Source organism: Zonotrichia albicollis, chromosome 25 (assembly GCF_047830755.1).
Source record: "Zonotrichia albicollis isolate bZonAlb1 chromosome 25, bZonAlb1.hap1, whole genome shotgun sequence".
NCBI lineage: Eukaryota > Metazoa > Chordata > Aves > Passeriformes > Passerellidae > Zonotrichia > Zonotrichia albicollis.
The window spans coordinates 102,414-129,030 of NC_133843.1; the positions used below are offsets into that span (position 1 = coordinate 102,414).

A 26,617-nucleotide genomic window follows, 5' to 3' on the forward strand; every position below is an offset into this window, starting at 1 on the left:
CGCGGGCCAATCCGCTTCTCGTGCGTCATTGCGGCTCGGCCAATCCGCGCGGCGCGGCGCAGGCGCGGAGGAGGCGCTGGGGCTGCGGCCTGGCCTAGGTGCATTTGCGGGGTTTTTTTGCGTTATTTTTTGTGGTTTTGTGCTTTTTTTGCCCGCTTTTCTGTGTTTCTACACGTGTTTTGCCTGCTCTCAGCAGTGGTGGTGGGTATTGCAGCCAAACGGGGCCGCTTTACTGCAGGTTGTTGTTTATCGCCTCACCTGTGTTTTCTGTCTCGCCTCAGGAAAAAGTTTGGGCTCTGCTTAAGTCTTCGGCCGGATCCTGGAAAAAATTGAAATGGCGCCGGTAAAACCAACGAAATCCTCTCTCGTTGTGCCCCCCTCGCATCTGCTCCTGGGCTAATTTTCTGTGCGGATTTGGGACCTGGAGTGGGGTAAAAATGCCCGAGATCAAAGTCACCCCCTTGGGTAAGTCCGGCCTAAAATCGCCTTGAAATGGCAACACTGAAACCCTGGGGGAAATTCTGGCTCATATTTGGAATCCGTGATGTGATTCCTCTCTGCCCTCCATTGTTTTTTCCAGTGACCATTATAACTGTTTGGATTAATTAATCAGGATTAATTAAGTTATTCTTGTAAAGGTACTGTGGTGTTGTGGAGCATTAATTCACTACAGTGCTAAAGAGCCACAGGAAGAAAATATTTCTCATTTTTCCCTGTTCAATCTTTTTTTTAAATGTGGTTTGTATTGAGAGGGCAGAGGGTGTACTGAGCAGGAGATCTGCTTTATCCTCCTGGATAGTTTTCAGCCTTGGTGTGGGTTTAACTTAATAAGGCTTAACGAGGGTAGAGCAGCTGGAAAAGGAGTTCTGATCCTTGCCAGGTGAAGGATTCTTCTCTCTTCCTTGAAACTGCAATTGCAGGAAGTCTGTGCAGACCTTCGCCAGCTTTTATTTTGAAAGAATTGCAGCTTTTCCCAGAGGTGTTTTACCAGTGCCTTACTGGTGTTTTATTGGTGTTTTGCTGGTATTTTACTGGTATTTTGCTGATGCTTTGCTGGTATTTTGCTGGTGGTATTTTTCTGCTGTTTTCTTGGTGCTTTCCTGGTGTTTTATTGGTATTTTGCTGGTGATGCTTTATTGGTGTTCTTCCAATATTTTGCTGTTGTTTTGTGATGCTTTCCTGGTGTTTTGTTGGGGTATTATTGGTATTTTCCTGGTGCTGTTTTACTGGTATTTTGCTGGTGTTTTGTGATGTTTTCCTGGTGTTTTACTGGTTTTTCACTGGTGTTTTGCTGATGTTTTCCTGATGTTTACTGTTATTTTGCTGGTGGTGTTTTACTGATATTTTGCTGATATTTTGTGATGTTATCCTGGTGTTAATCTATTGATGTTTTTCTGGTGTCCAGGTGCTGGCCAGGACGTGGGCCGGAGCTGCATCCTGGTGTCCATCGCTGGCAAGAACGTGATGCTGGACTGTGGGATGCACATGGGCTACAACGATGATGTGAGTGTCCCCTGGGCCAGCTCCTGTCCTCCCTTCTGTCCCTCCTGCACCCCTGGGCTCCTCCATCAGCCCCTGCTGGGGCTGGGCTGGGGCAGAGCTGTTCTTTCCCCTTCCAAAATCTCCCTTCCCCTCAAGTGTTCCATGAAATATCAGCCCTCCTTTCCCTGTGTCCTGGTTTAGGGCAAATTTGTTAAAGAATTTGCAAAGGAGGGCCCCTCCAGAAAGCGAAACCCACACGGCCCCTCCCCCCAACCGGTTCGGGAAAAAATTCCTCGGAGAGAGGAGGAAAGAACCTGTTTATTGACAGGCACAGCACCCCCCAGCACACAAAATGAACAATACCCGATGACACCGCTCTGAGAAAGATGACAAAATCAGAAACCCAAACAAAACTTCCACTCTTCAGAGCTGGTCTTAAAGGCACAGAACAGGTGAATGGGGATATACAAGCATCATAACGTCACCCCAGGACACCCTGGCTCGTGGACTTGGGGAAATGTTTATTAATAATGTTTATTAATGCAGCTGCAAATGCTCCATTCCAGCTGGGGTTGGACTCTCTGGGTTTCCTCTGAGCAGGAATCCTGTCCTAAGCTTTGGGGCAGCTCATTCCACGTGGGATCCTCACCACAATTCTGCTGCTCCAGGGAGAGAGAACGAAACTCCTGATTTTGGCTTCCCTGACCCAGCAGGAAAGGAATAATGGCACAGATATTCTGTAGGATTTAGTTCAAGCAGCAAATGTGCTGACAGGAAAGCTTTTGGGGCTTTGTACTTCAAAGCCAGGATGTGATCAGTTCCTGTTTTATTTGGGAGGTAAAATTATTTATTTATGAAAGGGTCAGTTTCTGTTTGTGCTCTCTTTTCTGCCTCTCCCTGCACACAAAAACTGCCTGAAGAGTGCTCAGCACATTCCCAATGTCCCATTTCCTCCATTTTTGTTGGATCACTGATGCTGGTGCTGCCTGGAGAGGCCTCAGCACATTCCCAATATCCCATTCCCTCCATTTTTGTTGGATCAGTGGTGCTGGTGCTGCCTGGAGAAGGATCAGTACATTCCCAAAGTTCCAGGCCCTTCCCTCCATGGTTTTATTGGATCTGCTGTTGTCTGGAGAAGGATCAGCACATTCCCAGATCCTTCCATCCATATTTTTTTTAAATTAGGGGTGCTGGTGCTGCCTGAAGAGTGCTCAGCACATTCCCAGCATCCCGTTCCCTCCATTTTTGTTGGGTCACTGATGCTGGTGTTATTGGAAAAGGATCAGCACATTCCCGGTGTCCCATTGTCCCATTCCCTCCATGTTTTTTGGATCACTGATGCTGGTGCTGCCTGGACAGAGCTCAGTACATTCCCAGTGTCCCACTGTCCCGTTCCCTCCCTGTTTTTGGATCACTGGTGCATTCCTGCTGGATCTCCTGTTTTCCCCGGCTGTAGAGGCGCTTCCCTGACTTCTCCTACATCACCCAGAATGGCAGGCTGACTGATTTCCTGGACTGTGTCATCATCAGGTGAGGCTCCTTCCTTCTCCCACCTCTTTTTGTGCCATCCCAAGCCCACCCCTCATATTTTACCTGCTTTTTCCTCCCTGAGAAGATCTGGGAGCCACCCAAACTGAACTCTGTGCAACGATTTAGGTGTTTTTTGTTTTTGTTTTTTTTTTTTTTTTTTGCAGCCACTTCCACCTGGACCACTGTGGGGCCCTGCCCTATTTCAGCGAGATGGTTGGCTATGATGGCCCCATCTACATGACCCACCCCACCAAGGCCATCTGCCCCATCCTGCTGGAGGACTACAGGAAGATCACCGTGGACAAGAAAGGGGAAACCAACTTCTTCACGTCACAGATGATCAAGGACTGCATGAAGAAGGTGGTGGCTGTGCACCTCCACCAGACAGTGCAGGTCAGGGGGCTTGGAGTCAAGAGGGTAAATTGGAAATGTAGCTAATTAATCAAGAGGTTAATTTGGAAAAGTAGCTAATGAGTCATGGGGTTACATTGGAAGTGTAGCTAATTAATCAATGAGTTGTTGGAAATGTAGTTAATCAAGGGGTTATGTTGGAAATGTAGCTAATTTATCAAGGGGTTAAATTAGGAATATAAGCTAATGAATCAATGGATTAAGTTAGGAATGTTCATAATGAATCAAGGAGTTAAATTAGAAATGTAGCTATTAGGCAAATTCTCCTTCCTCCTTTTGAGTAAATCCAGAGGGATTTAGATTTCCACATATTTCCAATTGGAGTTGAAATACTGGCGTTGCTGAGTGGTTTGCTGTTTATATTTTATATCTATATAAAGTTGAAGTGCTGGCAGTGCTGAGAGTTTGCTGTTGGCAGGTGGATGAGGAGCTGGAGATCAAGGCTTACTATGCAGGCCACGTGCTGGGAGCTGCCATGTTCCAAATCAAGGTTGGCTGTGAGTCTGTGGTGTACACTGTGAGTATGCCCAAAGTTAGAATTATTCCCCTTTTTTAGCTCTAAATATTCCCAGATATATATATTTTATATCTATATATAATGGTATATAATTATATATATATACATTTATATATTTATATTATTGATGCACAATATATTATATATTATATATTATATATTATATATTATCTATATTATATTTATATATTATTATTCATATATTATTATGTATTTATATTAATGGTATACTGTTGTTTATATTATATGTATACTATATATTATATTTATGTATTAGCATATATATATATTATTTATATTACATTCTGTTAGATATTTGAGCCTCCATTGGTTCAAAAATCTCTTGGGGTTTCTCTTCTCCCCTCAGGGTGACTATAATATGACACCAGACAGACACTTGGGGTGAGTAAAAAGCTGAATTTCAATTTTTATCTGAATTAATTTAAACAAAACTACCATAGAACTCCAAAGGTACCCTTTACTCCCATTTCCTGCACCACTCCTTAATCCAGCTCAGAGATTTTCAGATTTCACCCACCAAACACCCTTTCCTGCGGTGATTTTGGGTTGAATATTGTTGCATTTAGAACTGGTAATAAACTGGACAAATACTGCTTTTTGAGCTCTGTAATTTCAGTTCTGAGCTGCATTAATTCAAATTAAGCTACCACAGAATTCCAAAGGTACTATGGGATTTATTCCCATTTCCTTTATTTTTTATTTTTCTTTATATATTTATTCCCATTTCTACTTTATTCCTATTTCCTGTGGACACAGTGACATTCCCCAATACGACTTGGAAATTTTCAGATTAGAAACACCAGAAACCATTTCCTGCTGTGATTTTGGAATTTTAATGTGTTTAAATTAATGCATTTAAAACTGGTAGTAGACTGGATAAATATTGCTTTTTGAGCAATCTCAATTTTGAAATTTTAATTTTTGAGCTCTGTAGCTTCAATACTGAGCTGGATTAATTCCAATTAAGCTATTGTAGAGTCCCCAGAGCCCACTTTCCTCCCATTTCCTGTGCCATTCCCCAACCCACCTTGGAGATTTTCCGATTTAACCCAGCAGAGCCCCTTTCCTGCTGTGATTTTGGGTGGAATTCCCTGTTTTCAGGGCAGCCTGGCTGGACAAGTGCCGTCCTGACCTGCTGATCACTGAGTCCACCTACGCCACCACCATCCGCGACTCCAAGCGCTGCCGCGAGAGGGATTTCCTCAAGAAGGTGCACGAGACAGTGGAGAGAGGAGGGAAGGTACAGAAGGAATGAAAATAAGTAAAAATATTAAATAATAAAGAAAAACAAATCATAATAAATGTATGAAAATAAATAAGAATAAAAAATAAAAATAAATAAAATTAAAATAATTATAAAATAAAATTTAGAAATAAATATAAAACTGTAAATAAATATAAATATAATAAAATATAATTCAAAAAATAAATAATAATAAAATAATAAAATAAAATAAATTAAAAATATACTCAGATAATGAAAATGTAAGACTTATTATTAATACTAAGTAATAAATAATGAGAAATACGTAATTGTCTTTCCCACACATTAACAAATCCTCAAAAATATCAATCAGTGCTGGAGATTGCAGTTAGCAGTTGGTGACTGAAAATGTAATAATGGAAAATTATTATTATATCTATCATATATTATTATTTATAATATTATATATGTGGTTATATATCTATTGTATATAGTATATAAAAAAGTAAATATAAAATATGATTATACAATATATTATATATTTGATAATATGTAATATATAGTAATATATTCATATATAAATATATATTATATGTATATATTATATCATAAAATAGAAATATACTACTACTACTTCTACTAATGTAATTAATAATATTAGTAAATGAACGCTGTTTGGCTCTGTCAGACTCTGAACTCCCCCTGTGTTCCAGGTTCTCATCCCAGTTTTTGCCCTTGGCCGTGCTCAGGAACTGTGCATTTTACTGGAAACCTTCTGGTGAGCCCCCCCTGCTTTTGGGATCCTTTGTGTGTGAAGAGTGCTGGAAATGTAGGAGTTGATCTGTGGGGAGACAGGCACTAAAACCTGGCTGGGCTTGAATGCCACTGACAAGATAGAATAATACATAAATTCATCAATAAATAATGTATATAATAACATAGAAATATATTTAATATATTTAATATATATTATATGTATTATTTAATGTTTCTCCAGGAGTGGAATTGCCCTGGGTGCAGGGAGAGCTAAAATTAAAATTATTAAATATTGAAAATATTTAATACAAAATAGTTATTCCTATCTCATGAAAACCGGGAAAAACACCCCAAAAAAACCATGGGAGACTCCCCAGATTTATGGCCAGCTGAGATACATATACTATATATTATATATTAGATATATATACGAAAATACATATATATACAATATTTATATCTTTTAAATATATTTTTATATTATTTTCTATGGAGCTATATGTTATATATGCAATATATTATATGTAGCTATATATATCATGTTATATATATAATATGCTATATATAATATGTTATATGTATGATATGTTATATATAAAACATGCTATATTATGTTATATCATGTTATAAAAATATGTTAAATACGTTTAATCTCATACATATAAAAATATGTTATATAATACATAATATATAGCATAATATTATATATTTTATATTGTTCATTATGTATTATATATTTGCCTATTTATTTTCTTGCAGGGAAAGGATGAACCTGAAAGCTCCAATTTATTTCTCCACGGGCCTGACAGAGAAGGCAAACCATTATTACAAACTGTTTATCACCTGGACCAACCAGAAAATCAGGAAAACCTTTGTGCAGAGGAACATGTTCGAGTTCAAACACATCAAAGCCTTTGACAGAGCCTTTGCAGACAACCCTGGGCCCATGGTAGGAGAGGCCTGGGAGCTTTTTTATTCCAGATTTATCCCAAATTCTGGGGGGAAAATCAGCCTGAGCATCCTCTGCCCCAGCAATCCCAACACAAAACGTCTCATGGCCAGGTCATATCTTTAAATACCAAATTTCTTTAATTTCTTTGATTTTTTACTTCATTGAAAGTGAAACACCCAGAAAAAAAAGAAAATTTTGAATGTTTATACCATCAATCCCACCTGAAAACATCCCATGGCCAGGCCATCTCTAAATATTAAATCTCTTTCTGTATTTCTCTGAATTTTTTGTTTCATTTAAGGTGAAAAACCCAGAAAAAAATTATTGATGTTTATGCCATCAATCCTACCTCAAAACCAGGGCATTTCTGTAAATATCAAATCTCTTTCTGAATTTTTATTTCATTAATGGTGAAACACCCAGAAAAAAAAAATGAAAATTTTGCATGTTTATGCCATTAATCCCACTTAAAAACCTCTCATAGCCAAGTCATCTCTGTAAATATAAAATTCCTTGATTTTCTTTGAATTTTTATTTCATTAAAAGTGAAACACCCAGAAAAGAAATGAAAATTTTGCCTCTTTATTTCCTCTACACATCCTGATTCATACCAGGGTTTTCTTTTCCACACAATCTTTTATTGGATGCTCTGCACAGATTTAGGCTATTTCTATGAACCATGAAAAAAATGGGTTTTTTGTAGTGATTTATGACCCATCTTTGACTTGCAGGTAGTGTTTGCAACCCCTGGGATGCTCCATGCAGGACAATCCCTGCAGATCTTCAGGAAATGGGCAGGGAATGAGAAGAACATGGTAAGAAATTAGGGTTTTATGGGGTTTTTATTGGTTTTTTTAATAGGATTTTTTGGATTTTTGGGGGGTTTTTATTGGGTTTTTATGTCTCATATTAATGTGAGTCACAACTACTGAGATTATGGCAAAGCTTTTCGTGAGGAGCTGGAATTAAAGGACAAAAATCCTCTTTGAAGTAACTCTATTTTGTGACTTTTTTTATGTTTAAAATGGATTTCCCAGGCTAAATCCATGGAATTTTTGATTTTCTTGGGGTTTTTTTTTTCCAGGTGATCATGCCTGGCTACTGTGTCCAGGGGACTGTGGGCCACAAAATCCTCAGTGGGCAGAGGAAGCTGGAGATGGAAGGAAGACAAATTGTGAGTTGGATTTTCAATTTCCAGCACTGAAAATACCTCAAAATAATCTTTACTTTTGGAGTTGCACTTATTTGGGTATTTTTTTCCTTTTTTGCTTTAGCAAAGTTTGATTTGTTTTATTTTTTCCCCCCTTTTGCATTAATTCCTGCCAAAAAAGAAACCTTGAAGGGCCCTTTGTTTCTGCTGTAAAATTTAGGTGAATAAGTTTTACTAAAACTTAAGAAGTTTTACTTCTTAATTATTAAATAAATTAATAATTAACTAAATTCTTAAAATTTCTTTAACTACTTAGGGGCATTTTATACTGTTAGTAACGAGGCAGATAGGTGAAATTGGTATTTTTTCACATTTCTATTGATATATTTTCAATTTTTCATTTTTCAGTTGATATATTCACATTTCCACAGATCTGTTTTTCCATTTTTCATTTTTCAATTGCTATCTTTTCACCCATATAAAGCACATTTGGATAATAAAACACCAGCTGACCTGCAATATTTGATTTTTGTGACAGATATTGTCTGAAATGAGGCAATTTGAGCTTTTCAATTACAGCAGCTTTGTGTTAAGGCAATGTAGGTTTTCTCCTTTTTCCTTTTAAATAAATCCAGAGGGATCTGGGTGTTCCGGGGTGTGTCCCAAGGAATTCCCAGTTCCCAGAGCTCTGCTCTGTTCCTCCCAACTGGAAGTGAAGCTGCAGGTGGAGCACATGTCCTTCAATATTTGATTTTTGTGACAAATATTGTCTGTAATGAGAGAATTGGAACTTTTAAATTATGACAGTTTTTGTCAAGGCAATTTATGTTTTCTCCCTCTTAATTTTAAATAAATCCAGAGGGATCTGGGTGTGTCCCAGAAGAATTCCCAGTTCTCAGAGCTGTGATCTGTTGGAAGTGCAGATGCAGGTGGAGTACATGTCCTTCAATATTTGATTTTTGTTTCTTGACAAATTTTTGTGACAAATATTGCCTGAAATGTGGCAGCTGGGGTTTTTAAATTACAACAGCTTTTTGTCAAAAAAATTTAGGTTTTCTCCTTCCTCCTTGGAGGTAAATCCAGAGGGATCTGGGTGTGTTCCCAAGGAATTCCCAGTTCCCAGAGCTGTGCGCTCTCAGTTTCTCCTGTCCCCAGCTGGAGGTGAAGATGCAGGTGGAGTACATGTCCTTCAGTGCCCACGCAGATGCCAAGGGCATCATGCAGCTGATCCGGCAGGCTGAGCCCAGGAATGTGCTGCTGGTGCACGGGGAGGCCAAGAAAATGGAATTCCTGAAGCAGAAAATCGAGCAGGAGTTCCGTAGGTATCCCTGGGCAGGGGGAGGGAGCCCTGAACGGCTGGGAGTCACATCTGGGGCCTCCAGCATGGCTGGGGAGGGGGGCACTCACAGCTCCCCTCGAGGAAGTGATGATTCTAACACCTTAATTAACATTAATTAAACCCTGTTAATTGCAGTGATCCCCTTGGACATAAATTAGAACTGTTTTCCATGTGAGAGGAGGGAATGGAATTAAAATTTTACACATTTTGGATCCTTCAGCAAAGTTATGGAGGGTGGCACTTACAGCTCCCCTCAAGGAAATGATGCCTGTAATACCTTAATTTACATTAATTAAGTTAATTGTAGTGATGCCCTTGGACATGAATTAGCATTGTTTTCCATGTTAGAAAAGGGTATTGAATTAAAACTTTGCACATTTTGGATCCCTCAGCACAGGTAGATGGGGTGGCACTTACAGTTCCCCTCAAAAAAGTGAGGCCTCTGACACCTTAATATTAATTAATTGCAGGGACCCCTTGGATGTGAATTAGGATTGTTTTCCATGTTAGAGGAGGGAGTAGAATTAAAATTTTACACATTTTGGCCTTTGGGGTGACATTTACACCTCCCTTCAAGGAAGTGATGCCTGTAACACCTTAATTAACACTAATGAAGCCCAGTTAATTACAGTGATACCCTTGGACATAAATTAGGATTGTTTTCCAGTGGAGAGGAAGCAGTGGAATTAAAATTTTACACATTTTGGATCCATTTTGGCCCTTCGGGTGGCATTTACACCTCCCCTCAAGGAAGTGACGCCTGTGACACCTTAATTAGCATTAATTAATTGCAGTGGCCCCCTTGGAGCTGAAGTTTCTTTTGTTACTGTTCCCTTTGCAGATGTCAGCTGCTTCATGCCAGCCAACGGAGAGACCACCACCATCCTCACCAACCCCTGCATCCCTGTGGACATCTCCCTGGGCCTGCTCAAGAGGGAAACAGCCATAGGTGACGCTGCCCACCCCCATTTCCTGCCTGCTAATGGGTTATAAAGCTGTAAATTTATATTTAAAATAGAATTTAGATGTAAATTTTTATTTAAAATTTAGATGTAGGTTTATATTTAAAATATAATTTATGTGTTTCAAATCAATGTGCACACCCTGCCTGGTTTGCTACACGTGTGTGCTTGATTTGGGAGATAAACTGAACAGGTAAATTAAAAAAAAAATATATATATAATACTTATATTATTAATATAATTATTACATATTAATGATCATATATTAGCAACCCTAATATAATTATATTAATAAATATATACCATAACTATATTATTACTGTCTCTATATTAATAAATATATTTTTATATTTATTTATATAAATATGTAAATTATATATACTATATAGAATATAAATATACGTTTATAAACAGAATTTTAGAAAAAAATAATCTCATTTTTACATGAGGAAGTGCTCTGGGAAGAGAGGGAGTTGCTCTGTATCACTAAGTATTGATTTTAGGTGTCAATATTGCCTGTTTAGGTGCTGCCCCTGATGCCAAGAGGCCCAGGCTGATGCACGGCACGCTGCTCATGAAGGACAACGTGAGTACAGAGCCCTCAGCTGCCCTGGGGCCTCCCAGGGTGGCTTTGTGTCCTCTGCTTTTTGTGCCCTCTGAGGGTGTTTTTTGTATTCTCTGAGGGGCTTTCTTTATGTCCTCTGTGTTTTGTGTCCTCTGAGGCTGTTTTATGCCCTCTGAGGCTGTTTTGTGCCCTCTCAGGGTGTTTTTTATGCCCTCTGAGGTGTTTTTGTGCTCTCTGGAAGTGCTGTCCTGTTTCAGACGCACAAAGAACACAAATTACCGCCAGCGCTTTCACTTCCTCCCAACAAAGGAAGTTCATCTGCAATGTCATCTTTCTTTTCAAACATTGCTCCCCTGCTAGAGCTTCAACCACCTTCCAGAGACCAGCTGGATGCTGTTAAATATTTATTTATTTATAATTATTGAGTGTTTTTTTTTATTTATTTATAATTATTGGGTGTTTTGTCCCACTCTCAGCTCTCCCTTTGAGCAACAAACACTCCGCAATATCCCAGCCCAGAAAGGGAATGCCCTTCCCTGCTTGGCAGCACCAAAACTCCCCCAAGCTCTGAGGATTAATTTTCTCCCTTTAATCTCTTTTTCCCCCAGAGTTTCAGGCTGGTTTCCCCTGAGCAGGCCCTGAAGGAGCTGGGGCTGGCTGAGCATCAGCTGCGCTTCACCTGCCGCGTGCACATCCAGGACCCGCGCAAGGAGCACGAGACCGTGCTCAGGGTCTACAACCACCTCAAGGGGTGAGCCCTTGGGGGAATCCTTAACATCTGAGGGGTTGGGAAAGCTGCAAAAGGCCTCAGAGACAGCAGAACTGTGATCGGAGCTAAGCAAGAGCCAAGAGATTGGTCAGCAGAAAAATTATATAAGAAGTAGAAAAGTAAAGACAAATAGAACAATGGTTTGTATATTAATGCTTCTCTGGAATAACTCCCTAAGGTACAGAAAAGCCTATCTAGAGAGATCTTAGGGAGTTCTAAGCTTAATAATGGAGCTCTGTGCATTGTGTTTTGAGGCTTACAAGCAGGTTGTGTATTTGAAATAAGCAAGCATTGTTTTAACCAACAGGATTGTTGCTTATAGTGGTTGGATAGAACTACTGTCAATGTGCTTTTGCTTTGTGTGATTGGTCACAAAACTTTTTACAACTACAGTGTTCTTTGTCTGCTGCCTGGAATGTGAGCTGCTGGGGTCTTCCACTGTCATAGCCATGGAATGAGACTGATGCTGGAAAATAAAACAGCTCCAGGCATGTTCCCAGCAGTCCTGTCCCATTCATGACTTGTACACAGCCCCAGCCAGCAATGAGCCCTGAGCCCTGGCAGGGCTTTTCTGGCTCTCAGGGATTCAACTGATTCTTTTATCCCCATGTTTTTTTATCCCATGTTTTTTTATCTCCATGGTTTTTAAGCCCACGTTTTCAAGCATGGGGTTGGAAAAGTTAAAGGAAGTGGAACAAACCAAAGCAAAACTTGTAAGAAGTGGAAGATCTCTCCAGCCACTGCTCACGAGAATTGTCTTGGTTTGGAAAGAGGTTCTGCTTAAAGAAGGCAGGAGCCTCCCCTGAAATGGAAAATGTAAACCCACTTCCTTTGAGTTGTTGTAATTTTGAAATTAAGGGGCTCTTAGGCAAAAATATGGGAGCAGGAATAACAGTTCTTAGGGAAATGGAAAAAAAAAAATACAAATGCAATAGTACAAAAAGAAAAATCACCAAAATGAGCAGTGGATCAGCTCCTTTTCCCTTCTTGGGCTCAGAACTAGGATTTGGGATGAAAACCCAGCATTTATTTCCCAAATAAACCCCAAATTTCTCCTTTCTCTGCAGGGTTCTGAAGGATTACTCAGTGCAGCACCTCCCTGATGGCTCCATCACTGTGGAGTCCATCCTGATCCAGGCCACGGCTCACTCTGAGGACCAGGGAACCAAAGTCCTGCTGGTCTCCTGGACCTACCAGGTGGGAATTCCTCATTTCTCACCCAAATCCCTCCATCCCAGCCCTGCCTCCTCTGGCTTTGAAGGAATTTGGAAGACGAGGGGCAGTCCCTGGTGTTTTCTGAGCAGAAATGATTTTACAGCTCTGTAAAGCGGAGAACTTCTGGGCTAATTCCAATTAATTCAGTTCTGAATTAAGTATTTCATTTTGTATTTCTAACTTAGAAAATTTCAAACAAATAGAGAACTATTTCTGATTTAAACATTCTTTTATTTGAGTCATCCCATCACCTTCCCTTTCTGTGGCTGGATTGTTAAATTTTCTGGATTATTGAATTTTGTGGGTTATTAATATCTATTAATAATCTGGATTATTAAATTATTAAATTGAACTTTCTGGACTATTAAATTTTCTGTATTTTTGGATTTTTCTGGATCATTGAACTTTCTGGATTATTACATTTTCTGCATTATCAAATTTTCTGGATTATTAAACTTTCTGCATTATTAAATTTCCTGGATTATTAAACTCTTTCTTGACAGCAGGAAATGCCTTTGGAAGGCAAAGCAATAAAGCAATTTATTCCTAGATTTCCAGCAAAAATGAGGCTTTTCCTCAAAAAAAACCCCTCAGATCCTTGGAGAAATGGAATTTCACAGCAATAGTTTGTAAAAACAGCCAGAAATGAATTTGTGTATTATTTCACTTTTTAAACACAGCTCACATTAGATCCTGCAAGGTCCAGGAATTCTCTCAGTCCATTCCTGGGCACCAAAATTGAATTTACTGCCCCAGGTGGGACAATCCAAGGAGGATTTTGCTCTCATGCTGTTTATTTTTTTCTGTTTTAGGATGAAGAGCTGGGCAGTTACCTGACATCCCTGCTGAAGAAGGGGCTGCCCCAGAGCGCCCCCTGAGAGCTGAGCCCAGATTTTATTTCGTTTACATTTTCAATGCTTTTTTCTGTTTGATTTTAATAAAAGAATTTCAGTGTTTGTTCAATTCCTGCAGTGACACCAGCACTGGGATTTTCCCCCTTGGAAAAAAACAGCCAGGGAGTCAAGAATTTGTTTTTAAATATACCTGAGGAGCAATTTACACATTAAAGTAGAAGTTACTCAGTGTTCTCCCCTCCCATAGCTGAAAATCCCCTGCTTAAATTAAAATTCAAAGTATAAAAGCATCACAGAAAGTAAAAAACCCTAAATGTGCTGAAAACCAAGCAGCAAAACATCTTTAATTCCTCCTCCTTCCCTCAGGCTCTGCTGCAAGGAGCATCTAATCCAATTTTTTTACATTTTTCAATAAGATTGTGATAAAAGGAGTTCCCCTCCAGTGCTGGGAGGATTTCCCACTGGAAAAAATGGGATAAAAAAAAGAATTTCTGCTCAAGGTAAAGGATTCTTAGGGGCTGAGGCTCTCGCAGTGCCAGGAATTGGAATTTTCCAGAGTTTACAAAAGTTGCAGCTGAATTTTTTCAGCAAGGTTTAAAAATCTGAGCAAAACAGAGAGGGAGAGGCCAGAAGCCAACCTGCGGTTTTTAATAATAATTAATGAGGTGGCCAATTAAGGACAAATACCTGGATGAATTTCGGGAAAAAAAAAACAGAAAGAAATCAGAAAAAAAAACCCAGGAAAAAAAATTACAAAAAATAACCTGAAAAAAACCCCCAGAAAAATAATCAGAAAAAAAAGCTCCAGGAAGCACCTGGGATCTGTTTCATCCCCCCAGCCCTCCCCACTGGAAGCAGAGGTGTTGGAATATGAATTTTTACAATTTAGGAATGGGGTAACTGAGAGGTGTTTTAAAAACTTTTATGTGAAGGGTGAGACAATACAGATGTTACAATTTTTATAATTGTTTAATTTAATTTATAATTTATGTTATAAATTTCTTTCAGCTGAGCCCACAGAGCTCCTCTTCTGCTGGGGCACATGGAAGGGCCAAATCTGACAGGAGAGAGCAGAAAAAACATTGATTTAGGGAAAAACAAATACTGATTTAGGGGAAAAGAAAACATTGATTTAGGGGAAAAGGAAATAGTGATTTAGGGGTGAATTATATATATTAATCTATTACAAGATATAAAATATATAGTATAAAGAATATCTTGATTATTATAAATAATTATATAATTATACATCACAATATAGCATGGTACATTAAGCTATTATTCTATCATAATTACTATGTATATTATTTATTAATATGTATCAATACTTATAGACAATTCCCACTCTAACAATGAGTTGTTAGTGATGAGTTAGCGCTGCCCACCTGCCTGGCTGTACTCCACGCTGTGCAGGAAGAGCCCCTCGGGCGGGGCCGTGGCGTGCGGGGGCAGCGCCCGGGGGTCCCTGAGCTCCAGCAGCTGCTGCAGCTGCCCCGGGGCCATCCTGCCCTGGCCCACGGCCACCAGGGCCCCCACCATCCTCCTCACCTGCGGCAGAGAGGGGACAGCGCTGCGTTCGGCCTGACAGCCCGCGCCTGGAGTCACCAACCCAGCCCGGCGGCCCCTGCTGCGCCCTCGGGCTCATCCAGGGAGCGCTTTTGTCCCACCCCGGCAGCCACGGCCACCCCAACATCTGCAAGAGAAGCTGCTTTTCCCCTCTTGGTGACATTCTCAGCCTGCCACGGGCAGGAGCATCTTCAGGTGACCACCAGGGCTCCCACCATCCTCCTCACCTGGCCGCAGAGAGGGGACAGTGCTGCGTTCAACCTGACAAGAACCAGCCTGGCTTAGTGCCAGTCCCAGCAGCTCATCCACCTCCAATTCTCGAGCCCCCATTCTCATTTCAATTCTCCATCCCCAGTTTCTCATTCTAAATTCCCCATCCCCAATTCTCTGTCCCTCACCTCCAAATCTCCATCCCCAAATAATTTCCAATTTTCCATCCCCAATTCTCCATTTCAATTCCCCCTCCCCAATCCTCATCCCAGATTCTCCACCCCCAATTTTTCATCCCCAATCCCCCCTCCCCAATTTTCCACCCCCACCTCAATCCCTGATTTGGATTTAACAAAAATTCCATTTTTGACCTTTCCAAACTCTCCCAAACCCTCCCTGAAGTGCTGGAACAAATCCCTGGGCTGAGTTTGTGACCCATTAATTAAAAAATAAATAAACGAAAGTCCCCTGAGCAACCTGTTCATGATCAGCACTTCAAAAATATCCAACAATCCAAGGTGGTTTTATCCAGAGGGAAATTTTGGGACCTTAGAGTGCCCAGAATTTCTCTCCAAGCAGCTCAAATCCTCCCCTCTATTATTTCATCCTCCCTCGCTAGAGGTCATTGCATGCCACGACTTTGCTGCCTCCACAATTCAGGAAAAATCAGACTGAAAATCAGATTATTGGCACCCATCAGATTAAAAATCAAATTATTGGCACCTATCAGGTTAAAAATCAGATTATTGGCACCCATGTCTGTAGGTTTGGTGCCTCCACATTTAAAAATATCCACATTCAGCTTCCTAAATGGTTAAAATATTAACATATTAAATGCTAAAATATTAAGATAATTATAATATATAACTATGTATTAATAATTGTTATTATTATTATTTTGGAGTTATTTCCAAAAAATCCAGGGGAGCTTCAGGGCAGAGGGAGAATTTCTGCAGTTTGTAAAGCAAAAAAACACTTTTTAAATTTTTTTTTCCCCAAAAAAAGCCAGGAAGTGAAATTCCAGACAGCTTTTACTAGGCTCAAATCCACTGAGCATGGAAAAAAATTAAAAAGAATTTTTAAAAAGGGCCAAGATTGTGAAAAACACATTTTTTTCCATCCTGCCATCTGATTTTGTGAAGGTTTTGGGCACAAATTTAGGAGATTTTGGGATCAAATAAAGAGCCCAAGTCCTTGTGAGTGCGACACAGATAGAACATTGCTAAAAGAATCGATTTTTAGATGAATTAATTAAAGTTAATTAAATTTAAATTTGGGTTGGCAGCAGCTGCAGGCAGTACCTGTCGGTACAGGAAGGATTTGCTCTTCACCTTCACCTCCCAGAACTCCAGTCCCCTAAAAAAACCCAAAAAATAGCATTTAAATCAAATTTCAGGTGGTTTTTAACGTCCCAGAACTCTGGTTCCCTTAAAAAAAAGCAAAACACAACAAAAAAAAGTGCTTAAATCAAATTTCAGGTGGTTTTAACATTGGGCTCTCACCTGTGCAGACAGGAAAATAAAACTCAACTCCTTGACAGAGGTGGATTTTAGCCATGAGTGCAAATAACCCAAAAAATGAGTGGAAATGACACAAAACCCCCTCCCAGGAGCTGCTCCCTGACAATCCCACACTCCAGCCTGTTCCCCCCAGATTCTCCCTACAAACCTGATTGCCTGGACTCTCACCTGTGCAGGCAGAGACTAAAAAACCCAAACCAATTTCTTACCCAAGGTGGTTTTTAGCCACCAAAATGAGTGTAAATAACCCAAAAAATTAGTGTAAATAACACAAGAACCCCTCCCAGGAGCAGCTCCCTGATATTCCCACACTCCAGCCTGTCCCATCTGGCTTTTCCCTAAAAATCTGACTGCCTGGACAGTCACCTGTGCAGGTAGGAAAAACCCAAATCCATTCCTTGGCAGAGGTGGTTTTGAGCCACCAAAATGAGTGTATATAACACCAAAAATGAGCCTAAATAACACAAAAATGAGTGTAATTAACACAATAACCCCTCCCAGGAGCTGCTCCCTGCCAATCCCACAGTCCCCCCTGGATTTTCCCCACAGCCCTGAGTGTCAGGGCTCTCACCTGTGCAGGTGGTGCTGGCCCAGGAGGCCGTGGCCAGGCTGGAGCTGCAGCAGCTGCAGGGTCCTGACGGGGCTCTGCGCCGCGGCCTCGGGGTGCGGGGAGCGGAAGGTGCTGAAATCGTGGGTGCCCAGCAGGAGCTGCGCCGCCGCCCTCATGGCCGGGACGTCCAGGGGGCTGTGAATGCACGGAGCCTGCTCAGGGACCGGCACCGCGCCGCGCTTCGAGCTCAGAGCCTGGCATTGAGCTGGGCTGGAACACCAGGGAGCTACAGCAGGCTCAGGGCCCATGGAGTTATGCCAGGCTCAAACCCCAGTAAATTATGCCAGGCTCAAACCCCAGAGAACTACACCAGGCTCAAACACCAAGGAATTATGCCAGGCTCAAACACTAATAAATTACACCAGGATCAAACCCCAATAAATTATGCCAGGCTCAAACCCCAATAAATTAAGCCAGCCTCAAACCCCAAGAAATTACACCAGGCTCAAACCCCAAACTCCTTTTAAGGCAGGAAATCAGACCTCTGACCCATCTCCCTGTCCTCTGTGACTGCTCCAACATCCAGAAAAGGGTTTGGGCTTCCAGGTCCTGACTGGTTTCCAGTCTGAGCAAAATGAGCAACCCAAAACCCTGCCCAAATTCTATTTCAACTTTTTTTGGGTTTTTTTGGGATCGGCACTCCAAACCTCCCTCGGCAGCAATTCCCACATCTAACAACTCTTTAACAGGGGAAATTCCTCCTACAGCTCTCCTGGAACCCTTAAACCCTCCTGATGTCCAACTTAAACCCCAGCCTGAGACCGTTCCCTCTCCTCCTGTCCCAGAGCCCAACCTGGGGCCGTCCCCTCTTGTCAGGGACTTGTTCAGAGCAAAAAAATCCCATTTTTTTCCCCTCCCAGCCCTGATTCCCTAATTTCCTTGCAGAGGAGCCTCCCCAGGGAGCTGCACTCACCCTCCTGGGGGAGCCCAGCACAGATCCTGCTCGAAGACAGGGATTTGGGAGCGGTGGGCACAGCCCAGCAGCAGGCGGTAGATGTAGGTCCTGGAGAGGGCACAGAAACGGGCATGGAAGGTGCTGGAAACCCGCTGGGCACTGAGGATGCTGTGGGACAGAGGGGAAAGGTGACAGGGACACTGAAATTCCCAAGGTTTTCCATTGACAAGGACACAAATTCCAAAGGTTTTCCATTGACAGGGACACAGAAATTCCAAAGACTTTGCACTGGAAGGAGCTGGACACTGAGGATGCTGTGGGGCACAAGGGACAGGTGACAGGGACACAAATTCCAAAGGTTTTCCATTGACAGGGACACCAACAGTCCAAAGCTTTCCCACGGGAAGGTGCTGGGCACTCACTGGCCACTGAGGATGCTGTAGGACATGGGGGACAGGGATACCAAAATTCCCAAGTGAGAGGAAAGCGCTCCCCTCTGTTGCCCCCAAACAGCTCCTAGAGCAGATGGAGATGCTTTCAAGGAGGTCCCTTCCCTCAGGACCTGCAGGACTTTGTGCAGCCAGGAAAATCCAGGAAAATCCCAACATGCGAGGGGTGGGGTGGGAGCGAACCCAGCAGAACCCTCTCAGCCCCAAAAGCCATTCCCCATGAGTGTCCACCCATCTCCCACCAACCCCAAAACAGCCAAAAAGGAGCTCCCGGGCACCTGAGCTCCCCTGTTTTCCTCCAAAGGCAGCAGGAGAAAATTCCCTGTTTCTCCAAACCCAAAATCGCCACCCACAGAGCCTGGGGGCAGAGAGGAGGGCACAGAGAGCAAATTCTGCCTGCCAGGGAAGGAAATGGAGCTTCCCTGAGCTCCTGCAGCTCTCCCAAAAGTGTTCTCTGGACTGGGTGTGACTCTCCCAAAATCCAAAATGCAAAATCCAAAATCCTGCAGGAAAAACCCTGCTCAGAGCCACCACCCTTACAGGTGCTGCTTGAGAGGAGAGCTCTCCTTACAAGGGAATTTTTCTCCTGCTGTTTTGCCTCTCTGCCTTTGGAATTCAGTGAGGAGAAAGGAGCCAGGGCAGCCAAAAAACCCAGGATAGATTTGGGACCACAAATGTCTTTATTTACTTTAAGGAAAGTTGGTGCTCTGGGGATTTTTGGCCTCTGGCTCTCAGCCCTCCCTGCCCTGGCTCAGAGCACAGAGGGAGAAATGAGAGTTCCTGGAATTTGCATTGGGCCCAAATTGGGGTTCTGAGTGCTTCGAGATTTGTCTCCAAAAAATAAAACGCTGCCACAAAGATTTGCAAAAACCAGATTTGTCTCCGAAAAAATAAAGTGTTGCCACAAAGATTTGCACAAACAATCCCAGGAATTGCTCCAGTGCCATAAACCACCAGGAGAAATTTAAATTCCATCCTCCAGGGTTTGAAGGAGGAGCTCCAGCCTCCTCCAAACACCAGAATAAAATGATGACATTTATTTCCCTCTGTCTGCATGCCTCCACAAGCACCCAGCCTGCCTTGAGCTAGCACTTGTGTGGTTTTGATTAAATAACCATCCTTTTAGGGAGGTTCTTTCACAGGAGTTTATTTCTGCTCACAGAATTCCTCAGTGCAAGCAGCTTTTCCTGTTGCAATTGTTCCTTTTAGCCAGGAATTGGTTTTGTCCAGAATTTTCTCCAGCAGCTGCATTTCAGATTCCAAAGATTTTCTCAGATTACAGATTCCAAAGATTTTCTTTCTTTGCATTTCAGAGATCCCATTTTTAAATCTCATTTGCTGAGATCCCATTTTAAAAAATTATGGTAAATAAAGAACTGTGGCTTTTTTTTTATTTTAACTTTTCTACATTTTTTAGCGTTTCCAACAGGGCCTGAATTTTGAGATCAAAGGGAAAAAAAGCCCAAAGACATTTAATTAGAAATGGAAATGTATGAGAGAAAAAAATCCTCCTGTTCTCTCCACCTCAAAGCCAATTTGCAGGAGGTGGGAGGAATCCCAGCTCTGCCTTGTCACTCAGAGAATTTTTATTGTGTGGTTACAAAACCAGGAACAGGAGGTGTGAGACTCCTACACTGCCAGTCCCACTCTGAGGGCAGCAGAACCCTCATAAAACAGCTCCAAATATTCTGAATATATTCTCTGATTGAAATATTCTAATTTATGGGGGATGGTGTTGGAATCTGAAATGTAAAGAACTCTCAGAACTTTGAGCCTGGAAGCCAAAGCTCAGAATTAAACGCAGGATTTGATTTTAGACCTTGGAAAAATCTCCCAAACTTAGGTGTTCCAAGTGAAAATGTGGATTTATAGTTTAAAGCAGAGACAGGTTAAGGTAAGTAGAGAAAAATCTAAAATTTTATCTGAATATCCAAAGTCCTTTGAGCACTGAAAGTTTCCTCCTCTCCTTTAATCTCTTCATATCCCCCACCCTGAACTTCAAAAAAAGTGCATTATTTACATGCAGGAATTGCTGGATAGGGACCAGTTTTTCCTGCTCTTGCAGTAAAATCATGCCAAAATAAAGGAATTTTTTGCTCTGCACATGTTGGAACCCAGGAAATTCCTCTGGCTGCCCTGGAGGACTCAAGCCCCTGGCCAGGGGGCTCAGAGACCTTGGCACAGAGCCCCAGACCCTTGTGCCTTGGATTTAGCCCTGGAAAAAACAATCACCAACCTTTATATGAAGAATTGCAGGTCAAGAAAGTTTAAGTAGAATGATAGTGAATTTATCATAGGGTGAAAAATAGATTTTTGGGGTTTTTAGACTGGGAATTCAAGGGGCAAGATGGAGGGATCTGGGCATGTTCAGCCTTTCTCCTTCTTGTTCTTGGCCTCCATCTTCTGCTGTGATGGGGGCACTTTTGGATTGGTTTAGAGTAGAAGCTCACTGTCTAACATACGTGGTAGGTATTGAGAAATAATTGCAAACATTGTACATGTAGATTTTAGGATAAAAAGATAACACCAGTGTTTGAATTTTTCATCACTTGAGGTCACCAATTGTGGTGGTGTTTGCAGGGGACCCAGGATGAGGGAAGAGAGGAGGATCTGACTCCATGTTTCAGAAAGGTGATTTATTATTTTATTATATATATTATATTAAAACTATACTAAAAGAATAGAAGAAAGGATTTCATCAGAAGTCTTGCAAGGAATAGAAAGGAATGATGATAAAATCTTGTGACTGACCAGAGAGTCCGAGCCAGCTGGACTGTGACTGGCCATTAATTAAAAACAACCACAAGAGACCAATCAAAGATGCACCTGTTGCATTTCACAGCAGCAGATAATTATTATTATTATTTACATTTTGTTTCGGGAGAAAAAATCCTAAGGAAAGGATTTTTCATAAAACCTGTCTGTGACACCCCACCCAGGGGCAGGCAGAGTGCTTCTGTCTGTCCTGCTGAGTGCACCTCAGCTGGACAGGAGAAAAAAGTTTATAGATAAGAAACAATTTTATAGATAAGAAAAATATTATAGATAAGAAACAGTAAACAACCTTAAGAATAAGAAATGAAGAGTTCTGACTCCTTCTTTGAGCACTGGACAGGGAAAAGAGACTTTTAACACCTTGGGGTCACTGTGAGCAGCAGAAATCCCGAGATTCTTGCAGTAAAATAAGGCAAAATAAGGGATTTTTGACTGACTCACCGGATGGGCTCGGGTTTGAGGAAGTGGTTGAGGCCGTGCAGCAGCTGGGGGCCAGTGAAGGGTGCCCTGCCCGGGGCCCTCTGGATGTCCAGGTGGGCGGCGTTGGCCAGGGCGTGGACGCCGCTGTCCGTGCGGCTGGAGATGTGGAACTTGATGGGAGCGCTGGGCTTCAGCTGCTCTGCTGCCTTCTGCAAGCAAACAGCAAAAATGCAGCAAGAATTCAGAAAAATTCAGTAATAATTCAGCACAAAATTCAGCAAAAAGAAAAAATTCAGCAATGATTGGGTAATAATTCAGCCATAATTCAGCAATAATTTAGCAAAAATTCAGCAATAATTCAGAAAAAAAACCAGAAAAAAATCAGCAATAATTCAGAAAAAATTCAACAATAATTCAGCAATAATCTAGCAAAACTGTCCTCCTCCTGATGCCTTGTGAAGGCTGACCTAGGACAGAGACTGGACAGAGTTAAAGAATAAAGCAGGGATTTATGAAAAAGATGTCCTCAATGGATCTACCTTGGGCAGCACAAGAGCCCAGCCAGGGCTGCACCCAAGATGAACCAAAATGGTCCCAAAAAATCGACGATCAGTCACAAAACTATAAGTTCTGCTCTATTTGCATCTTGATGTGAATTGTCCCATTCCAGCTTTAGCCCATGCAGTCCCATCCCTGTTTTTCTCTCTCCAGCCCACGGTGTTTGTGCTCCTGGGCTGAGATTTGGATCATTTGTCCTTGGTGCCCAGCTGGAGCAGGAATTGTTTTGTCTCCCTGCTCTGTGCACAGAGCTCACCATCCCACAGTATGAAGCCCAGACCCACCCACTAAAGCAGCACAGAATGTGAAAAATAGAAAAGCCAAAACCTGAGCATCAGCACTCCTGGCTAACCACACCTTGTGCTCCTTCCAGAGGAGTTTGGAGTTACTGTGGGTTATGAAGAATTGAGGGTTTGAGGGAATTTCTCCTAAAGGCAGTGATTTCTCAGCTTCTACCCTGAAATCACCTCACACAGAGGTTCCAAAATGCCATGAGAGCTTCCTTAGAGGGATAAAATAAAGTCAAAATAAACTAGTAAAACTTAACTACTATCCATCCTCTGCTTTGTATCATGTTAGCTTCCTTAAGAGCACAAAATAAAGTGAAAAATATTCATTTCTTTGTCTGCTTTGTGTCCTGTTAGCTTCCTTAAGAGCACAAAATAAAGTGAAAATATTCATTTCTTTGTCTGCTTTGTGTCCTGTTAGCTTCCTTAAGAGCACAAAATAAAGTGAAAAATATTCATTTCTTTATCTGCTTTGTGTTGTTGGGTGAGGGGGAAAAAACAGAGGATGACCCATTTCAGCTCATTTCAACCCAAACCCCAGACCCAAAATCCAGTGAAAATTACTGCAGGGAAGAAGTGAAACATCTCAAAGAGTGAAAAACCACAAAAGAAGGCAGGAAACCAAAGGCATGACTCAAAATTTCCCTCTCCTTCCCATCCCTGCTCCCGAGTACTGAACAAGAGGTTTTTATTGGATTTTAATTTTCTACAAGAGTCAATAAAATTCGAATTGCTGACTCACAAATACCTTCCAGACTCCTGGAGGAGCAGTCAGAGCTGTGAGCTCTCAGAAATGTTCCATGAAAATGCACAGGGAGGCAGAAAAAAAAACCCATAACCAAGCTGCAGGGGGAGGCCTGGGAAAAAAAACCAAACTGATTTTTCCCTCCCATTTGCAGTTCACATGTGGTTACAATTAACAGCGAAAAAAAAAAAGATCTGTATTATCACCCCCAAGCAGAGAGAAGCAGACAGAAATGAAATAATTTCCTGCAGCAGACCTTGGCTTGTGCCTCAGCAATTTGTCTGAGAGCAGGGCCTGATTTTTAAGAGCAAAGTTCCTCCAGAGATGTTTGGGTTTTGGAGGCTCCTCCCAGGTCCTTCTCTCCACCCTTTTCTCCCCCTCCTCAGCTGACAAAAACCAGCCAGTGGAAACAAGAGCTGGGAGAGACAACAGGAGAGAACATGGAAAAAATCCCTTTTTTTTTTGGGTGCAGCACTGCTTTGGATCCCTCAGTGCATCCAGCTCCATCTGGATCAGTATAACTCTGAATTTCTCCACTAAAAACCAGACTGGAGAGGAAAAGAGGAGCAAAGTCTCAAGTAAATCTGATTATTTCCGCTGCTCAGGTCAGCTAGCAAATCCAAAAAGGTGCAGGACAGGGGGTTTTCCTTCCACAAATGAGATTTTTCTTCTCCATCAGATTTTTCCCACCTTCCTGAGCACCCCAAGGAGGAGTTTTACCATCAGCACCACCAAATAAATCCCAGTCTGTGAAGCTCAAAGCTTTGTGGATCTTTCCTCCAGCACAACAAAACACACTGATAATATCCTACCAACTATTGCCTCCAGCTTCAATTTTAATATTTAATATTTCATTTATTAATATTAGTATTTATTATTTCATTTCTTTTGGATGGGATAGAATCTCCTGGAAGAGAGAATTCCTGAACTGCTCAACTTCTCTTTGCAGGCAGCTGAAAAATGACCCCTTCACCTTTGCAAATATCTCCTGTCTGAATATCCAAAGTCCTCAGAGCACTAATGGTTTCCTCCTCTTTTAATCTCTTATTATGTCCCACCCTGAATTTCAAAAAAAAGTGCATTATTTACATGCAGGAATTGCTGGATAGGGACCAGTTTTTCCTGCCCTTGCTGTCTTTCATCTGAGGTTTGGGTGCTGCTCATCCAGATCCCAATCCTGTCTGGGATCCTCTGTGGGTTCCCAGGGTGGGACTGAAGCAGGAATTAAGATTTCACCCAGCTAAAGAGAAAAAGGAAGAAGATAAAGGAATGAGTCCTGTGTGTGCTCAGTTCACAGCTCTCTGCTCTCTCCTTTAAGCCATATTTTTAATTTTTTTTATTTTCTTTTATTTAGCAGGTGCTATAAACACTGAAAACTTGGCTTTGGCACCTGCTGGAAGCCTCTCACATCTCACCCTTCTGAATTTATTCCAATTTTTTTCACCCAGCCACATTCCTGGAGCAGCCAGGGTGGAAGTTTATCCCTCAGACACTCCAGGGATGCAGGGGAAGCATTAATTGCATTTAGCTGCTGTGTCCTGCTTCATTCACTGGGCCTTCCACAGTTGGAATTACGCCGGAATTTCCACTGCTGGCTGCCAGAATGATATGGATCCACATTCCAGCTTGCTTTTATTGCTCCCAGCTCATTTTTCCTTTCATGCTGATGAACATCAGCCATGGCAGGGGAGCAAAAGTTCATCCACTTCCCTTCCTGAAATCTGAATTTAAAAAAAAAATCCTCCAGATTTTCCATTGACCTTTACAGGCCAATATTGGGAATGTTTTGGAAAAATTAATTTCTCTTCCTCTAGACTGGTCATGGTTTTATCCTCTGGACACGGAGGCTGCAGAGCCCTGCCAGGGAGCTGCACAATTTATTAATTACAGTGTTCTAATAATTAATAACATGCAAGCTGCTGGTTGTAAGTCATGCCAGCCTCCCTGACTCACTGGGTGCTATGTCAGCTGAAACTAATTAAAAACCCAGCTTGTTTGCAGTTGGATGGATGAAATGGAAGTGAATGCCAGGAAGGACACGCCGAGAATGTGGATTTTGTTAGAAGAGAAGGTTTCCAAAGCAATCTGCCACGTCACTGGGATTATTATCAAAACAGAGGCTGAAGATGACAGTTCTCTTTGTCTGCTTGAAATTCTTGCTCTTTTTTTAAAGGATGTAGGGAAGGAGGTTGTACTAGAGCTGCATAGTAAGGAGCTGGTGTTTCTCCTTTCTCTCTCTCCTCCTCCCCTTTCCTTTCACGAGGAACAATTTCTGCCCTCAGCACAAGGCTGCTGGCCAGAACAGGCTTTTGGGAGGGGAGGATGAGTTTGGGCAGAAATTCCCAAGAGAATGAGAAACGGGAGATGGTTCAGGCAGGTCTGCGAGGGAAGGGAACTCTGCAGATCCCAAACAGCAGCAAAAAGTGAGATTTTCCTTTACAGCAGAGGCATTTCTAAGTATTGAGACAGAGCCTGAAGTCCTGGATGTGAAAATTTCCATGAATTACTGGAGGGAGCCAAATCACAGAGCTCCAACATCAGAGGAAACGAGGCCTGGAATTTGCTTTGGGCCCAAGTTGGGCTTCTGAGTGCTCCAAGACTTGTCTCCAAGAAATAAAAGTTTATCCCCTTCAAAGGATGAAAAGCTCCTACAAGAGACAGAACATGAAGTGCTGGATGTGAAAAGTTCCCACAAAGAACTGGAGGGATCAAAATCACAGAGCTCCAACCTCCCCATGATGGGAAACAAGACCTGGAGTTTGCTTTGGGCCCAACAAGCCCAAGTTGGGCTTCCGAGTGCTCCAAGAAACAAAAGTTCACTTTTCTCTAAGAAATAAAAGTTCATCCCCCTCAAA

The 26,617-nt window shown here is 41.8% G+C and overlaps 2 protein-coding genes across 5 annotated transcripts in view; one reads left to right on the top strand and one right to left on the bottom strand.

The window, feature by feature from the left end:
* On the top strand, nucleotides 1-13,836 carry INTS11 (integrator complex subunit 11). Of its 2 annotated transcripts, none has more exons than XM_005496288.2 (18): nucleotides 1-98; nucleotides 282-465; nucleotides 1,406-1,503; nucleotides 2,939-3,012; nucleotides 3,177-3,405; nucleotides 3,842-3,940; nucleotides 4,308-4,342; nucleotides 5,063-5,201; nucleotides 5,879-5,943; nucleotides 6,681-6,870; nucleotides 7,605-7,688; nucleotides 7,958-8,047; nucleotides 9,179-9,341; nucleotides 10,204-10,311; nucleotides 10,849-10,910; nucleotides 11,498-11,640; nucleotides 12,726-12,855; nucleotides 13,686-13,836. In XM_005496288.2, exons 2-18 carry the CDS (start codon nucleotides 438-440, stop codon nucleotides 13,749-13,751), a joined length of 1,803 nt encoding a protein of 600 aa, XP_005496345.1. In that variant the 5' UTR covers nucleotides 1-98; nucleotides 282-437; the 3' UTR covers nucleotides 13,752-13,836. The 2 variants fall into 2 exon arrangements, with proteins under 2 accessions (XP_005496345.1, XP_005496346.1); XM_005496289.2 differs by having other exon boundaries at nucleotides 63-201.
* PUSL1 (pseudouridine synthase like 1) overlaps nucleotides 8,846-26,617 on the bottom strand; it is a 23,774-nt gene continuing 6,002 nt past the window's right edge. For 2 of the 3 annotated variants that reach the window (XM_074558308.1, XM_074558306.1), the window contains exons 3-8: nucleotides 22,194-22,381; nucleotides 18,547-18,696; nucleotides 17,595-17,768; nucleotides 16,805-16,859; nucleotides 15,113-15,275; nucleotides 8,846-14,784 (exon numbers count right to left, since the gene is read on the bottom strand). In XM_074558308.1, the coding sequence (XP_074414409.1) occupies nucleotides 14,732-14,784; nucleotides 15,113-15,275; nucleotides 16,805-16,859; nucleotides 17,595-17,768; nucleotides 18,547-18,696; nucleotides 22,194-22,381 (783 nt within the window). In that variant the 3' untranslated portion in view covers nucleotides 8,846-14,731. The remainder of the gene's footprint in view (nucleotides 14,785-15,112; nucleotides 15,276-16,804; nucleotides 16,860-17,594; nucleotides 17,769-18,546; nucleotides 18,697-22,193; nucleotides 22,382-26,617) is intronic. The other variant, XM_074558307.1, reaches the window with a different exon arrangement.